The sequence below is a fragment of the Bufo bufo genome, chromosome 7 (genome assembly GCF_905171765.1).
Source record: "Bufo bufo chromosome 7, aBufBuf1.1, whole genome shotgun sequence".
NCBI lineage: Eukaryota > Metazoa > Chordata > Amphibia > Anura > Bufonidae > Bufo > Bufo bufo.
Genome location: NC_053395.1, coordinates 184809898 through 184828613, shown reverse-complemented (window position 1 = coordinate 184828613; position 18716 = coordinate 184809898). Strand labels below are relative to the sequence as shown.

Here is an 18716-nt window from a genome sequence, read left to right as displayed (position 1 = left end):
CTAGTACACCATTCCAGAGGTCAGTTATAATAGGAGGCCTCCAGCTGCCATGACAGTTGCTCAGAACCCCACAAATGCATGTTGGGGGAGCGGCTTGAGGACAGAGAGAACCCCCTCCATCTGTCTAACCACTCATGCTGCAGTTGCTATTGACCGTGGTATTTGAGGGGGTTAAATAGCCAGGATCTGAGTTATGTCCATTCCTGGCCACAACAAGTGGGTGTCAGCTGTATAACACAGCCGACACTCATGATATATGGAGCAGGCTGAACTCCTGATTCCACTCTATACACTCTTTATGCACCTGTAACATACATGTACATCAAGGTGCACAAAAGGATTAAAACAGGGGTCAACAACCTTTGGGACTCCTGCTGCTGTGAAACTACAATTCCCAGCAGGCTCCATTCATTTCTAAGAGAGTTCTGACAAGAGTAGAGGAAATATGCATGCTGGGAGTTGTAGTTTCACAACAGCTGGAGTGCCAGAGGTTGCCTACCCCTGGGTTAAAACATAATGCACAAATTGACTACACACAGAAACCTGTGTAAATAGACTTAAAGTGTCCTATTAAGTCAACTTATCCCCTATCCACAGCTTGTCTGACTACTGGGGCCCCCGCCGATTGGGCCTGTGCTCCCTGTAAACACTTGGCTATCTCCAGAGCCCCATACAGCTGAATGGAGCAGCAGTGATTTTGTGACCGCCACTCCTTTCAAACGGAGGAGCACGGGCCCCTCTTCTTGTGATCAGCGCGGGCTCCGCTGGTCGGATACCATATCAGACACTTATAACCTACCCTGTGGATAGGGGATAAACTGTATTAATGGGACAACCCCTTTACTTTCACAGTCAACAGGAAGGTTAAATTTATGTATTTTGGTGGATAGCTTGGGTTCATTCATAAAATTTCATAATTGCAAACTTCCACGAATAAATGACAAAAAATAACAACCACAACAAAGTTCAACAGTTTCCAACCAAATAATGACTAAATAATGCACATTAAAGTACTAAATGGAAATGAAATGAAAGAAACATACCTCAAAAAATCTTTTCGCTGTGTCAATAAGCACTTTTTTAAAATGTTCTATATCCTTCTCTTCCATGAGTTTATCGGAGTACACTCGGCATGATTCATGAAGCCATAAGTGGACTAAGTCGCTGGAGAAACGGATGCACTCAGGTGAAGCAAAAAGCATTCCCTGCGTAACAGAGTACAGCACACAATCACAGAAATGATTTTGGGTACAGCCACGCGTTCAGGTTTTATATGCAGTTTTGGAAGCCAAAATCAGTAGCGGATAATAAGGGGAGAGAAAGTATAAAGGACAGATATGACTTCTCTTCTTATTTTTTTTTTTATTCAAGGGGTTTCCCTGGTATTAAATATTGATGAACTATCCTTAGAATAGGTCATCAATATCTGATCTGTAGGGGTCCAACACCCGTCACCTCTGCAGATCAGCATGTTTGAAGAGGATGCGGCACTACTAAGAGCCCTGCAACCTCCTCACAGCTTGCTAAGCACAGCGCTATGCATTGTATAGTGGCTGTGATTGGTATTGCAGCTTAGCCCCATTCAATCAAAATGGAAAAGGTTTAACCAGTAAAGGGTCGAGATGCATGGTGAGCTGTGTCATTGTATACATTATTACAATTAATAATATATAGGATTTCAAATTTCAAGCCATTAGCAGATATAATAACATGTGAAATTACTGGCAGTCAGGCGATGAGCTGAGGATTTTACACACCTATTCAAATAATTTCTTTGGCTCAGACTAACTGACTAGCCATATGAGACCTTTCAAGGGGTTGCCCCATCATGTTAGGACTTATAGACATTTTAGAGTGGTAGCACTCTGGAGAGGTCCTCCCACTCTGGAGGACCGTACTGCATAGTCAACCATTCCTTTGAATGGGCGTCATGTAGAACTACCTTTCTTCAACAGCTTTCCCTGGCAACTGACAAAGGTGGTAATAGATAATGCCCAAAGATTTCAGCTTCCAGACTTGTTCTCATTTAGAGAAGCAGTTGCCCAGATAGGTCATTCCCTTTAAATACAATATTAAATAAGATTTAACTCCTTATTGTTATTAAGTCCCTGTCCATCTTCAAGTCAATAGAAAATTGCTTAACGGGAACCTCATATACTGACATTATAAATCCTGCCCATCATATACAATATATACATTGACATTAGACAGATACATTTTTGCTTTTGTTCATTTTATGTTTTTTTAAGTGTCTAAGATATAAATTTGAAATAGGAAACTCAGCGGCTCAACCTCTCACCGTGGATGGATAAGGTGCTCACCTTATTGGCCCACCCTCAGGCACAGAGTAAAAAAAGTGGATAGCAAAAGAAAGGGGCACACTCAGATGGGAGCACTTGAATTGCCAAGGTATACAATTTAATAAAACATATAAAACAGAAACAAACCCCTAAAAAATGGGCATAAAACCATACATAAAAATGCCCCTATACAATAGTAGCACCTATACAACCTGTGCTAGCTGCACGCCACTTGAGGAGCAAATGGTGAGTCACATGCAGCAGTGTACTGCTTGTGCCCTTGGCTGTTCAAGATATAAGCAATGGTGTAAATGAGACCTGTATCAGCTCCGCACCGTGATGAGTGCACCAGATGGTCAGTCCCGTATACAAATGCGCTGCAATGTAAATAGCCGTTTAGCGATTCGTCCACTCAGACATGTGGCTATCACAGCAGCATTAAAACATACTCCAAATGCAGTCCAGTTCATAAACGCGACTTAATCACAGTCAGTCACTTAATGCAGCTCAGAAATATGCCTCCGTGACAGTGCCCAGTGAATGCACAGCTACAAAACATGCTCCCCACAGGAGCAGGGTCTTACCCTTCTTCACTGCCACTCTGCAGCGCTGGTCCCAGGCGGCCGCACACCAGCGGCGTCCCACGTGGTGTGCTAGACCTCAGTGTGGCCTCCCACGTGACCTGGTTGCTTGGGAGACCGGATGAAGCTGAAGTGTCGTCACTAGTAAGGGACGGCTTTCACCGGATCCAAACGTTACAGACTTTCTTTCTTTGTCTCTTTGTTTGTAGATGTTATCTCTGCTGGACTAATGAGTGGAACGCTCACTCCTTATGCCAGACGCGTTTCGAGGTGCTGTACCTCTTCCTCAGTGGCCAACTGAGTGAGCGTATCCTCACTCCTATATAGGGGACAAATCCAGCCCGGCATACCACGGACCGACAGTTGTTCGTGCAGCGCCTCCATCCCCTGCGTGTGGTTGATCACTGTATATAGAGATCCGACGTCTAGAGTCCCCAGGCATTTTATAATGTCTGTAGTGTTTCTAATGTAAGATGGCTTTCGTCTTACATAAGGTTGCAGCCATTCGATAGGGCGTCCGATAGTGTCAGGGATAGATTCCATCTCTTGTAACCTATCGAAGTATATAGATCAATGGCTGCAACCTTATGTAAGACGGATGCCATCTTACATTAGAGACACTACAGCCATTATAAAATGCCTAGAAATGATAAAATGCGAAGACAAGTGGATTTTGGGGACTCTAGACGTCGGATCTCTATATACAGTGATCAACCACACGCAGGGGGTGGAGGCGCTGCATGAACAACTGTCGGGAGACAGCAATCTGCCTTATGAGCAGTTGATGTTTCTATTAGAAGGAGTAACATACATACTTACACACAATTACTTTCGTTTGAGCAGGAATTTTATGTTCAGCGAACTGGTACTGCCATGGGCACCAGATTCGCCCCCAGCTATGCCAATTTGTTTTTGGCACAGTGGGAAGGGGAGGTCATCATGCCCAAGCTGGGGACGAGTCTGGTGCTATGGCGTAGGTAAATTGATGACATTTTGTTCATTTGGCGAGATACACCCGAGTCGTTGGATATGTTTCTGAAAAATATTAATACTAATGAGAGGAACCTAGTGTTTAGCCGCAATATAAGTGAAGAAAGGGTAGAGTTCCTGGATTTGGAGATATGTGTCCAAGGGGACAAATTATGCTGTAACACATACTTCAAACAAGTTACTAGAAATAGCTTCATTAGGCTTTCTAGTTGTCACCTACCGAGCTGGCCTATTAATGTCCCCACCAGTCAATTCCGGATATTGAAACAGAATTGTACTGAAGATAGTAAATTTGAAGATGAAGCAGTGCGTTTGAGACAACAGTTATTAGAAAGGGATTATCCAGTGCAGGTAATAGACAGTTCGCTGGATAAGGTGAAAAAAATGGAAAGGAAAGATTTTTTCTCCGCCAGCTCCCCTCAACAACAGGATAATGCCTTGAGAATTGTCCTACCATTTAACTCCCAATATAGGACAATGGAAAAAATAATACAGAGACATTGGGGCCACCTATGACAAACTTATAGGTCCCCTCCTAAGTGAGGCCCCAAAGATCACATACACGAGACCAGGAAACTTGGCGGGGAAAGTAGCCCCAACTGTTAAAAGAAAGAATGATGCTCAGAGTAAAGACAACTGGTTGGCAGTAAAAGGCTTCTTTAGATGTGGTAGATGTGCCAATTGTAAGATCACCACCTTCTCTAGGAAAACTAATAAAGTGGAATCTGTAGCCAACTCCTTTAGTCTGGATATACAAGAATGTTTGACATGTGACTCTACGGATGTTATATACTTGCTCGAATGCAGTTGCAGAAAGCAGTATATAGGAAGAACAAAATGAACCCTCAAAAAGAGGGTAGCTGAACATATTTCAAACATTAAGAAGGGTTCGGATACACATTCCTTGTTGAGACATTTCAAATTTATGCACAATTGTGACCCCACCGGTCTAAGATTCATGGCGATTGAGAAAGTCAGGAAACCTTGGAGAGGTGGGAACCACATAGCGCATATGTCTAGACAAGAATCACGAAGGATCTTCGAATTTGATACGATGATCCCAAGGGGCTTGAACGCTGAGATGGAAGTCTTTGGATTTCTGTGAAGACTGGGGGGGGTTGTCCGGTGGTGATGGGACATCGGAGTCTGGTCGTCTATCGACACTCCGATCTCCCCTCCCTATCGGATAGCTCTCCCTGTACACGTACCTCTCTGGGATCCAGGATGTTCCATCTCTTATAAGGATCTTGAGAAATGAATATGTATGAGCTTTGTTTCTCGAGGGAATTCTATGTATAGTGAAGATACCATAAAAAAAAAAACATATAGCAAAACCGCAGGGTAAACGTTTTCTTTATATTGATGCGTTCCTTTCAGACCCATAAGTGTTATTGTTGACAAATTCACAAATGCCCTACTTATGATGGGGAATTGTAACCCAAAGTTAGCAGAACCGCACGAAAGACGCTAGGTAAATTCTGATGCGTTTTTGGTGCGTTTTCTGTTGCACTACCTTGTGATTTATGCGATTTTCTCCAATCCCAAATATGCTAGGGTATATATGTGTTTTATCATTTTATTATATATAATATATGTAATTTAGGATGTGATTGGGCATTTTTAGAGTATATGGGCCGATTCCACACCAGGATTTGAGAATGCATGATATTGTGGAGACCCTACTCCATTTCAGAGTTTAGTAATGCAGGATAAAGTGAAGCACTATGGGAATATTTGTCCCCTATATAAGGCCGAATGCACACGGCCGTTTTCCGCGGCCGAGAGCGGTCCGTGGTATGCCGGGCTGGATTCCTGTTCAGAGCAGGAGCGCACGGCGCTTCATGCCGCCGCTGCTGTACAGTAATACAGTCGTATAGTGTATTACTGTAGTGCAGCGGCGGCATGAAGTGCACGGCGTCATAGCAACCAATGACACCGTGCGCTCCTGCTCTGAACAGGAATCCAGCCCGGCATACCACGGACCGCTCTCGGCCGTGTGCATTCGGCCTAAGAGTGAGGATACACTCACTCAGTTGGCCACCGAGGAAGAGGTACAGCACCTCGAAACGCGTCTGGCATAAGGAGTGAGCGTTCCACTCATTAGTCCAGCAGAGATAACATCTACAAACAAAGAGACAAAGAAAGAAAGTCTGTAACGTTTGGATCTGGTGAAAGCCGTCCCTTACTATTGACGACACTTCAGCTTCATCCGTTCTCTCAAGCAACCAGGTCACGTGGGACGCCGCTGGTGTGCGGCCGCCTGGGACCAGCGCTGCAGAGTGGCAGTGAAGAAGGGTAAGACCCTGCTCCTGTGGGGAGCTTGTTTTGTAGCTGTGCATTCACTGGGCACTGTCACGGAGGCATATTTCTGAGCTGCATTAAGTGACTGACTGTGATTAAGTCGCGTTTATGAACTGGACTGCATTTGGAGTATGTTTTAATGCTGCTGTGATAGCCACATGCCTGAGTGGACGAATCGCTAAACGGCTATTTACATTGAAACGGCTATTCACATTGCAGCGCATTTGTATACGGGACTGACCATCTGGTGCACTCATCACGGTGCGGAGCTGATACAGGTCTCATTTACACCATTGCTTATATCTTGAACAGCCAATGGCAAAAGCAGTACACTGGTGCATGAGACTCATCATTTGATCCTCAAGCAGCGTGCAGCTAGCACAGGTTGTATAGGTGCTACTATTGTATAGGGCCATTTTTATGTATGGTTTTATGCCCATTTTTTTGTGGTTTGTATCTGTTTTATATGTTTTATTAAATTGTATACCTTGGCAATTCAAGTGCTCCCATCTGAGTGTGCCCCTTTCTTTTGCTAGCCACTAAGATATAAATTTAGCTATTTCTTGACTGGCATTGGTTAGGGCAGAGATGTAAGAAATTATCAACGTTACCTGAAAGATTTGGGTTAAATCCCTCAGATTAAATATATAATGGAATCTTATTGCAGTTGGGAGAAAATTCTGGTTCATCTTATGATGGAGACAAATAGAAGCTTGTATCAGTGTAGACACAGACTTGACCACGCTGTAACTGAAGCCTCCATGCTGAAAATGAGCGCTGATTATCCTGCTATAGATGGTAGTTAAAGCTTCCGTACCCGGAAAGTGCACAGCAAATACGGAGAAGTGTCTCTGAAAGGTGAAGAACAAGATTTAGGTCATACTGTGCAGTTGGACATTCAAATAACATTAATGTGAATTGTCAGCCTTTCCTCAATTGTTTTTTTCCCCACAAACTTTTGTCACTGCACTTTTTGATGTAGATTTCAAGCAAAGTCAGAAGTGGGTCTAGCAGGAAGAAAAAGTACACAGTAAGTACTACTGCACCAAAAATCTTTCGATAAAGTGGAGCAAATTGGGCTAATTTGGCACATATAGGGTTTTTACCCTTTTTTCCAACGTCTTCAGAAAGGAGTGGGGCTTAGCAGAAAGGGGCAGAGCTTCAAAGGAAAGGTGGAAGGGCGTAAAATGCACCAGTTTGTGTCATAACTGAGCCGCAATTGTGGCATAAAAATATGTCTCAAAGTAAGCAAACCAATAGTTCAGAGTCAGAGAAAATGCACATCCAGCCTGAGCCCCTGTGAAAAATCTGGTGCAGGTCTAAGCTTATGCCATCTTTATGATTAGCAAAAAGTTTCTTTCATTTTTGCGTTTGCGTATGTTTTTGACTCCCTGCCTTTCTGGGACCATAACTTTTTTATTTTTCCGTTCACATAGCCATATGAGGGCTTGATTTTTGCGGGACAAGTTGCACCTTTTTAATTCCACCATTTAAAATTGCTTACGCTGTAGTAGGAAATTGGAAAAAAAAATTATATTTTCAACAGTTTTATGGGTTTTGTTTTTCTGGTGTTCCCTATACAGTAAAACTGACCAGTTACTTTCATTCTCCAGTTAGTATGATTACAGAGATACCACGTAGGTATAGTTTTTCTTGTGTTTTTATACATATTCTAACCTCTAAAACTTTTTTTGTAGTTATGTGCATGGAGCTGTGTGAGGTCTAAATTTTTGCTGCCCGATCTGTACTTTTCATTGATGCCATTTTGGGGTGTGTATGAGTTTTTGATCACTTTTTATTACATTTTTAGTGGGAGGAAAAGCGACCAAAAAACAGCGAATCGGCCATTTTCAGTTTTGCAGTTTTCTGTATGGGATAAATATTTTGATATATTTATATTATATATTCTTTCTATTTTTTGGAGCCCATAGGCAGGGTCTTCATAGGAACTAATGTGCAGCAGCCCCGTGTCACACAGGAGGATAGGGGCTGTCGCACACAAACTCCGGCTTCCCCAATCCCTGCAGGTCGGGAGAGGGATCAAGGTGCTTTTATTGATGTAAGGCCTCATGCATATGACCATATCCATTTTGTGGTTTGCAAGTCCAGAGCCGCAAAAGACAAAGTACATCCATGCGCATGCCCCAATTTTCTTATAGAAATGACCATTTTTGTCCACAAAACAGACAAGAATAGGACATTTTCTAGAATTTATGGAATGGCCACATGGATGCGGACAGCACACAGATGACCATCTGCGTGCTGTTTGCATTTTTTGCAGACCATAGAAATTAATTGGTGTGTCATCCACAAAAAATGCACATCGGACGTGGACCCAAAGTGCGGCCGTGTGCATGAGGTTTAAATAATAGAGAAAATTAAAAAAAAAAATCTCATTGGTGATACAATGCCATATCAAAAGGGGCTGCCACCCACCACATGACATTGGTAGGCTTCCATAAGCAAATACTCCAGCAATTCCCAAAATAAAGAAGTCCTGGCATTCTACAGAGGTCTCAAATCCTTTTGGTGCCTGTGAGGAATATGGATTATTGTTCAATGTCAGCCATGTTCCCACACCAGCCATCTGCTGTCAGATAGCAGAGGTAGTGAACTCCACAGGGGGCCCTGCTTCAAAACCCAGCCAAATGGCAGAGAACTTCTTGCAGGCCACCTTTGTTTACAATTTCTCACCTCCATTCAGCCAGCCAGGAACCCAGCTAATGGAACAGGAAAAACCTCTCTGCCATGATCCCTAATTGGTTTTGTGGCTCATTTGCTGCCTTCCACTTCTAAGGGGATGGTCAAGCTGCTTAAGGGACTCGAAGGGTATGCGGCTGCGTACCTGGAGGTCATTGCCATCTTCGGTCCTACATGGGAGGATCCCCGAGAGATCTGCCAGGCAAGCTTGACCCTTACGCCAGGAAAGTGCGAGCTGGGCATAAGTGAGGGGCCCCAGGCAGGCGGGGAAGCTTTGGAACCGGAGCCCAGGAGAGTGGATGCCAGTGCATCCTGGCTCACCCCCCGGGACAAGAACCAGGTGATGTCACCGGGTACTATAGGGGGTTCGCGCCCCACTATAGTAGCCTGGCGAGGCCCCTGACAGACTGCACTAGGAAGAAGCTGCCCTCCGCAGTCGATTGGACAAACGACTGCGAGACAGCCTTCCAGGTGCTGAAGAACACCCTTTCCAGCTTCCTGGTACCCCAGGCAGCCGACTTCACGCGGCCGTTTATAGTACCGACTGACGCCAGTAATTGTGGCTTCAGTATCATGCTCAGTCAGGATGACTCCATTGGCTAGGAACGAATGGGAGGTGGGTACATGGGAGCCTTGCGCTCCAGCCGTACCACTTTGTCATTCGCCACCAGAGAGGGTGCGGATGGACGCACAGGGAAACACAGGAATGTGCTGCCCCTAGCGCCCTCTAAAAGGGGGAGGTGTGAGGAATATGGATTATTGTTCAATGTCAGCCATGTTCCCACACCAGCCATCTGCTGTCAGATAGCAGAGGTAGTGAACTCAGGGGGACCCTGCTTTAAAGCCCAGCCAAATAGCAGAGAACTTCTTACAGGCCACCTTTGTTTACAATTTCTCACCTCCATTCAGCTAGCCAGGAACCCAGCTAATGGAACAGGAAAAACCTCTCTGCAGGGGTCTAGGCCATTCCCCAGTTCAATGAACATTATCAGACATCATGGAACCGGCGATTCATAAGGAACTATGAATCACCCGTCCATCACAGACATAAACCCGATACATATTTGTGTCCCAGTGGCCACGATGAACAGGCCTATGGTCATAGTTTGGTGGTGGGATGCCAGGGAGGGGAGATATACATATCTCCCCACAGAAACCAAATAACGGTACCATGCTTGGACTTTACTGGTAGCCGGAACCCAGGCGGACCCATTGGTCCCAGAACCACCTCCCTGCGACATTCTAGTCTGGAGCCATGAGCCCTAATTGGTTTTGTAGCTCATTTGCTGCCAGCCCCAGCAGAGGGGGAGTGGACCCCTCCCAGAGGCCAGGAGGGGAGGAGCCGGCTACAGGTTAAAAGGCTTGTGCCAGCAAGCGGGCGTGTCTTTTCTCTGAAGGGAGGTCACATCGTGCCATGTGTTTAGAGGGATCTGCAACCGGCTGACATCACTGCTTCCCATGTGAATACAGTTAAGAACTCATCACAAACCAAAGGACTTATATACCTGGTAAACTGACCTTTTTGTTCTGCTTAGCCCTGTTTGTACCACGCCATCTGTATTTACCACTCAGACCACTGTATATATTTTCTGTGTATATTGTGTTATGTCTAGTGAGCCCTTAAGGCAAATAAATATATAATTTAATCTTGTGTTGTTCTGGTATCTCGATCACGAATCCCCACGTCTGTGTTTCGGCCTAGTAATACGCTACGGCGGGTTGGTTTCTTACCCTATATAATCCCTTTAGCGGACCGGGCTTATATCAAACAAGAAACTGGTGGCAGTATACCCGGGCTGAGAACGCGCTGTTTCACTGGGGCGGTGAAAAGGCTCTCTCAGCTTGTTGCCTCTCTGTGCCCGTGTGGACCGGAGGAGTCTGTGAACACTGTACCAAGCTGACCTTACCTGCTCCTCAGGGACAGCGTAACGTTATGCCTTGGTAACCAGTGACCCTACCGTATTTCGCTGGCTCTACGTAGTTGATGTCCGACGTCAGTCGGGGTACGGTATTTGTCACAGTGCCGTTTGAAGATTTCCATCACTGACACAATATGGAGCAGTATTGGTGGTCATTGTGCCACAACTCAACGCATTATTATTGTTATTTTGGGTGTATGAGCAAAGAAATTTTACTATAAAATGTTTTTTGCTTTTGCCTAGGGTGCCATGGAGACATTTGTTTACCAGCAAACTGCAGTAAAATCTCAGCATTTGTGCAACCAAGTAAAGGTTTTGGTCCTCTTTCAATGATCACAACCATCTTCCAACCAATTCTTGTCATTGTCACACAACTTTTTGACCGATAGGGATGCAATTAGGTTGCACGCTAATCACAATCTGCAATGGTTTTACTGTGACTTGAGGCAACCAACCCCTGGCTGTAGATTCACATTTTAGGACTGGTTTGCAGATGGCAATGTGACCAGTGCACCAACTGTACGCATATTTTTTAAAGAAAGGTTCCTAGAACTTGTTCCTATTGACAGTTGCACACAGATATCGCTCACTGTGGGGTCTTATACAGTATGTGCTTAGTAGAAATGGCAAATTACACAGCATGCCACTGAACTATTTGCCATTTAGCATGGGTATTACATGGCTTAGGTTGTAATCTATTCTTGTCCTTCCTTTTATACTATGTTTGGTGTATGGTGTGGTGCAAAACTGCTGGCATAAAATACAATATACATTACACAAACCTATGATGACCATTTTCCCCTGGTCGCTATGGTTACGATAGATCGCGTATGTGACGGGTGAGGTCATGCATCAAATGCAGCGCCTCATACACTGAAGACAAGTGACATACTGAATGGTATATTACCTGCAGCCTTGGATTAATGGAAAAACTTCCAGCCGTGGGATTCATGCATGTTATGTATTGGCAATTATGAATTTCTTTAGCCACCAGCTTCTGCCTGTCATACCTATAGTAATGACAGAAACACAAATACTGAGGTTTAACAACTATGTCTTTGTTACTGCTCTGTGATTATGTAGAACACACAGCGCAGGATACCAATAAGTGACATGTGGGATTTTGCATATCGTAGGGTTTTTATACACAATATGAATGTCAGAGGCGTAACTTGAAGCTCCTGGGCCCCTGAGTAAATTTTTTTAACAGGGGCTTCAAGTGATATGTATGGGTCCATATGGGACAGAGGGACATTTTAGGACCCCTCAGGCTCCAGAGCCCAATATAACATATAGGAAGACTATGAAGATATTTCATGTATACAGTATGACAGTAATTGCTTAGAATCATGATGATTCTTTACAAGTATAAGGTAACATATTCAGTAGCTCTTCCATATCAGAGAACGGCGCCCCCGGCATCACACATCCTTGATTGGCCTATCAGGGAGTAGGGATACCAGGGCAATCAGGCTCAGAACCCGGTGTCATGTGCTTCCTGTAAGAGGACTATTTAAAAGGCAACTGCTGGCTACAGTTGCCTGTGATTGGTCTCCTTAGCCTCATTAGCGTGTATTTTACTATTGTTTGAATCCCTGGTACTATGACTTTTGGATTGTCTCTGACCTTGCTCCTGACTGCTGATTATTCCTCTGACATTATCTCCTGGCACTGACCCTGACTCTGTGTTTGTATGTTCTAATGGTTCTGACGTATCTCTGTGGTTTGGACTCTGGCCTGATTTTGATTTAGCTTTGCATTCTGATTTGATCCTGGTTTTGCCTATCTAGTTCTTACCTCTTTATGTCTGACTACTTTTTTACCCCACTGGGTGTAGGCCCCTGTACTTAGTCAAGTTAAGGACGGTCGCTAAGTTGGTGGCCGCCGTTCAGGGTGGAGCGTCCAAGTAGTTAGGGACAGTGGTGAGGGTGGAGTACAGGGCTGCACTGTTCCCTACCTTACGTGAGAACATGTAAATGTCAGATATTGAACACAATTAATGCCCCAAAACTCCTAAAAGCAATGTGACAAGAGAGTCCTGCTCATTCCAGCTGTCTATCTAAGATGAATTAGCAGGGTAATACATTAGTTTATTTTGTATAATGAACCATTCATACAGCGAGGGCTATAGATAGTGTTCAATCAGACAGTTATCCAGCTGTGGTCTGTGCAGGATACACTGCTGTACTGCACAGAGTGTTACATGACGTGCAAGTTGCATCTGAGGGTAATCAAAGGTAGTTGCACAGGGGTCACAAGGACCACTCCGAGACTGGCTCACAGGGGAAAAGATGAATCCACCTGTGGACCTCTGAGTAGGGTGGGTTCCTGGTCTGCCACCCTCTGCACAAGTGGCACATGGCACAGTAGACTGATTGCATTACATATAGATAGGCAGCACATAACATTTTAACCATCCTATGTTCAAAGTCTCTGCAGTCTCCCTGCTGCTGGCAGAGCAGATAATATTTCCATGTAGCTGTACAGTGGGTCCCCAGAATGAATTTTACTGATGAGCCCAAGGCACTCCAGTCCGACACTGACAAAGACCCATGGAGGTACCGAGCAATTCTTCTACTAAGTAACCAATGCAACCCCACAAGCTGAGTTTAGGCAGGGGATGGGCTGAGAACTAACAGTTACTTTGATGCAAGCCAGTTTGATGGAACCTCTGCCAGAGACCAAGATCTCCAAACCGAGTTTAAAGGACCTCTCAAAAAGGTTGTTATTAAAGGGGTTGTGCAGTGGAATAATACCGATGACCTATCCTAAGCACAGATCATGAATATCAGATTGGCAGGGGTCTGACTCCTGGCACCCTCACCAATCAGCTGTTTAAAGAGGTCATGGCACTCGTAAGAGCGCTGCATCCTCTTTACGGTTTAACTGCACGCTATTTCCCTTGTATTGACAGTGCAGTGTAACTACAACTGCTTATTCCATTCAAGAGAGAGAATATGGTGTAAATACACTGCACCGCCGCTACATGGGAGATGGCATGCAGGTAAATATTAAAGAGGATGCAACAGTCAAACAACGCAATTACCCCTTCAAACGGCTGACTGACAGCTGATGTAGGAGTCGGACCCCTGGCGATTTGATATTGACAGGGGAAAGTAGCTATAGGGGAAGCAGGGGAAGCGGCTGCTTTGGGGCCTGAATTCAGAAGGGGCCCATACAGGAGGAGGACTAAAAGATTTTGTCAGGACCCCCCCAACAGTATTATACAATTATCTTATATACAAACACTGCAGGAAACAGACCGTGCGGCTATCAGGCCTCGTCTGAGAGAGCAAACTTGACTAGCCACAGGAATTAGAGTTGAACAGGAGGAAGGCGTTGTGCAGAAGTTTCGGGTTGTGTGTTCAAAAATTTGCTGTGGGGCGCAGTCATTTCTAGTTACACCACTGGATATTGATGACCTATGCTGAGGATAGGTCATCAATATTATACCACTGCGCAACCACTTTAAAATGATCTACTCAACTACAACTGTGACATCCTTGTCATCCCTCTTACATGTAGATTAAATACTCACCAATGACTGTAATCTAGATGTTGCCTAATTAAAGTGTGAGGTTGTACTGTGCTATAAGCATCCACTTCTGGCATGTTGAGGTCATCTATAAAATAAATCAGTCTTTTGGTTCCTGGTGGGGAATAGTTCCTTCCTGCCCTCTTTTCCAAAGGGTTTTCTAGGACGCCTATTAAAAATAAAACAAAAAAAATATAACAGATCTGTAGGTTTATAAATTCTGTACACAACACGGTCAATTTTCGGCAATGTTACACAGCTGCAGGACTATAATCCTTTATAAACTTCTCCATGAAGGTACAAGTGACATCCAGTGAAAACATAATCAACATTAAATGGTCTGTCCAGTCATAATTAAAGTGTAATCATTGTAATCTAATCATCATGAAAAGTTATGCAACTTTTTTTTACATCATTTGGCCCACATTTACTACTGTCAGTGTACCTAGATGCTGATGCAAACTGCACAAAAGTTTGGCCCAAATTAGCGCATTTCTAAGCAATTTGGCCCATCTTGTTTTATGTTTCAATGGGGTATTTATTGAAAGATGTATGTAAGAAAAATCATGTCAATACATAATAGAATAAGCTAAAAATGTGAGTATAAGTTGAGGGAACAACAATTTATTGGGTGGTATTCCAATTGCAGCATATAAATTAGTTAAAGAAAGGTATGCAGCATCAGCGATTTACATATCCAAAATGGAGTACAGTTTCAATTGCCAAGAATTCGAAGAAAACATCCAGCTAGGTTAATATCGATCATAAAGTAATGCAATATCGGAGATCTGTGGAGTGGGAGGAGGACAGCCATGGCTCCCAGAGCTTTTCAAAAGTAGTGAAAGTATCAATACGAATGGCCGTCAGCCGTTCATATAGGAGAATCCAATTAATCCTATCTAGAACTGCTTGATAGCTAAGCGTGGGAGATCGCAATTTGAAAGCTATATATATTCTAGCCGCCAGGAGTATGAATTGTGATAGTTTAAATTTGGAATATTGAAGCCAGGAGGGTTTGTCAACTAGGAGGCAAAAATGGAGAGATGTAGGGTAAACACCACCCAAAAAACGGATGTTATTAGGTTGCTAATCCGGTTCCAAAACCTCCTAACTATTGGACACGTCCACCAAATATGGAGCATTGTACCATCTTCCTCACAGCCCCGAAAGCATCTAGGAGATACTTTAGGATAAATACGGTGCAATCTTGTTGGAACCAGATAAATCCTGTGTAGGATTTTTATAGACGTCTCTGCTAATGTAGTTTGCCATGACCCCTTGGTAAGGGTCTGGGAACGTTGACACCATCTGGATACAGGATAGTCCTCATGTATATCCTCCTCCCACGCTCTCATATAGGGCAACTTAGCCCCCTCTAGTGGTGCGTTAAGCACTCCATAGATCTGAGACAATAAGCCTTGTTTGTATAATGAGTAGGTAACAAATCGCTAAAATGGAGTGAAATCAATGGTTTGATTATTTGCCCGCAGTGAGTATAGGAAAGAAAAAATCTGACTAGTCGCAAACTGCTCCCGTTCAGGGGGGGAATATTTGTCTCTAAATTCGGATAGAGAGAGCAATTTACCTCTAGTCAGGAACCTATAGAGAGTGCATAGTTTATTAGAGATCCACCATTCCAAGGCGTGTGTCTGAAGGCCCGGGATAAAAGCGGGATTACCTATCAGGTATGTTAATGGTGAGAGTTTGGATTGTAATGAAAACTTAAATCTTACAGATCTCCATAGGAGAAGGTAAAAGTGTGACAGAATGACATCTGGTAGGGGAAGAATAGACCAAGGTAAGGCCCTCCAGGTGTACGGAACAATCATAGATTGTTCCAATGGGATCCATAATGGATGTGTTTTAGGATCCAGATGGGTTAGGAACAATTGAGCCAATCTGGCTGCTTTGTAGTATTTTATAAGGTCTGGGACTGAGAGCCCTCCTTGGGTTTTGTGTCGGCACATCGTTATCCTGGATATTCGGGGACGTTTGTTTGCCCAGATGAATTTCATGATAACAGCCTGGAGGGCCCGTAGGTCTTTGGTAACGACCGGTACGGGGAGAGTTCTAAATAAGTAGAGAAGTCTGGGGAGAACTACCATTCTTATAATATGGATCCTTCCTACCCAGGATACTGGTAGAGTATTCCAAGATACGAGGTCTTCCTTAATCTTGCGATATAGTGGCAGGTAGGTGATTTTGTAAACTGAGTCAATTGATGTGGGCAGTTGTGTTCCTAAATATGGAATATGGTGAGGTTTGCATTGAAACGGGAAGTTTCGTAATATGAGGGATTTAGTAGGTGGCGTGACGTTGCATAAAAGAAGCTCCGATTTAGTATGATTAATCTTAAGGCCTGAAGTCATTGAGAAGGAATCCAACACCTTCATTAGAGAGGGAAAGGATATAATGGGGTTGGTAATGGACAATAGGATATCGTCTGCAAAAAGGTTTAGCTTATATTCCTTCCCTCCAACTGAGATACCGGTAATATCCGGGTGAGCTCTTATATGGGTAGCTAGCGGTTCCATTGCCAAAGCAAATAGGGCCGGGGATAGAGGACACCCCTGTCGTGTACCCCTATGGATCTGAATAGGTGAGCTATGCGTGGATGGTAGTTTAAGGCTAGCTTCGGGTGTGGAGTACAGGGATTGTATTGCCGTCAGGAAAGGCCCCCCAAAGCCCATTGAGGATAGCACCTTATATAGGTAGTGCCAAGTCACAGTGTCAAAAGCCTTTTCTATATCCAGTGCTAGCACCGCCATAGGGGTATTGGCGTTGTTGGCTCTTTGTATTAGGTTCAGGATTTTTCGGATGTTATCCGGGGCTTCTCTACCGGGAATGAAGCCCGTTTGCTCTTTATGTATGAGATCAGGGAGCAGCCTGTTAAGGCGGCGTGCTAGAATAGAGGTAAATAGTTTGTTATCCAAATTGAGGAGGGAAATGGGTCTGTAATTGGAGGGCGATAAGGGGTCCTTATTTGGCTTGGGTATTACAGTGATTTTGGTAGATAGGAATTCTGACGGGGGCTTGGAACCTTGCATTAAATGGTGTGACAGGACCAGGGGGAAAGTGGTGGAAGGAGTCTACATTTCACCTAGGTTCCTGTCCTATACGTTCTAAAAAGCAGCCAGGGAATTGACAGCAAGGAAAACTAGGTTTTCTCTTTGCAAGGGTTTTGTTAAAAACCTGGTTAGAAGGGCCTGGCTGCTTGGAGCAGGGAGAGTTGGGTGGGTCCCTGCTCCAATTAGCCACTCCAGGTATTCAGTGTAACTGTGGCTAATCACCTTGCAACCTGAGTGTGCTATAAAAGGGCAAACAGCTCACTAGCTGATCTCTCTGCTCCTGGGAAGAACCCTTATGTGTGAGTAAAAACAACAGTGTGTTTTGTTGATGGAGCTGGGCACAAGGCTCAGTTTCATGTAGTTAGGGACTACTACCTGTCTAGAAGTAGTGGCCAGACGGCCAGGTATTTCATTTGTTTTGAACTGTTTTGTTTAATTCTTTTTCTGCAAAAGTCAATAAAACTGGCTGAGGCCAGTTGCACCATACTTGCTTGGACTGGACTGTGTTTTATGTGCCTATAGCGCCCGTCTATCCCAGGAGACGGCGGTCCCGTGAGCTAATCCCGCTACATATGGTGGAGGCTGCGCTGGCACAAAAATCCAGCAAGTTTTATGTCCTGGGGTAAGTCTGCTGTTCTGAAAAAAAACAAACAGTGCAGATATGGAGGAAGTGCTGAAACAGCTGATCCAGGCTAACATACAGCTCCAAAAGGCGAATGCTAACCAGCAGGAAACCAATCGGTTGTTCATGGAGACTACGCAAGCTGGTTTCAGAGAACAGCAATCGCTTAATAAAAGTCTGGTGGAGCAGATAGCGGTGCTGGCTGAAAGGCCCCATGTCCAGGAGGAATCCATCTCTGTGGGGAGGAGAGTGCAAGCTTCCCTTCAAAAAATGGTAGCAGGGGATGATGTGGAGACCTACCTCACCATTTTTGAAAGAGCCGCTGAAAGAGAGAAACTCCCAGCCGAACAGTGGGTAGACACCCTTGCTCCTTTCCTGAGTGGGGAGCCACAGAAAGCCTACTATGATTTGAGTGAGCAGGATGCCAGACAGTACCCAAAACTGAAAGCAGAAATTCTCGCTCGCTTGGGTGTAACATCTGCGGTCAGAGCCCAGCGAGTGCACAACTGGACTTTCCAATTGGATAAACCAGCGAGGTCGCAAATGTATGATCTTTTTCACCTGGCTAAAAAATGGCTACAGCCAGAGGTATCTACAGCCACTCAGGTGGTAGAAAGAGTGGTCCTGGACCGGTTTGTTTGTGCTCTACCAGTTCGGATACAGCGCTGTGTGGGACAAGCGGACCCCAGGGATGTGGATC

The 18716-nt window shown here is 44.4% G+C and overlaps 1 protein-coding gene across 1 annotated transcript in view; it reads right to left on the bottom strand.

The window, feature by feature from the left end:
• Positions 1 to 18716, bottom strand: part of LOC121008813 (dynein heavy chain 11, axonemal-like) — a 489011-nt gene that overhangs the window by 255494 nt on the left and 214801 nt on the right. Inside the window, exons 47-50 of the mRNA XM_040441508.1 lie at positions 14330 to 14495; positions 11699 to 11801; positions 6784 to 7023; positions 1044 to 1205 (exon numbers count right to left, since the gene is read on the bottom strand). Coding sequence (XP_040297442.1) covers positions 1044 to 1205; positions 6784 to 7023; positions 11699 to 11801; positions 14330 to 14495 — 671 coding nt within the window. The remainder of the gene's footprint in view (positions 1 to 1043; positions 1206 to 6783; positions 7024 to 11698; positions 11802 to 14329; positions 14496 to 18716) is intronic.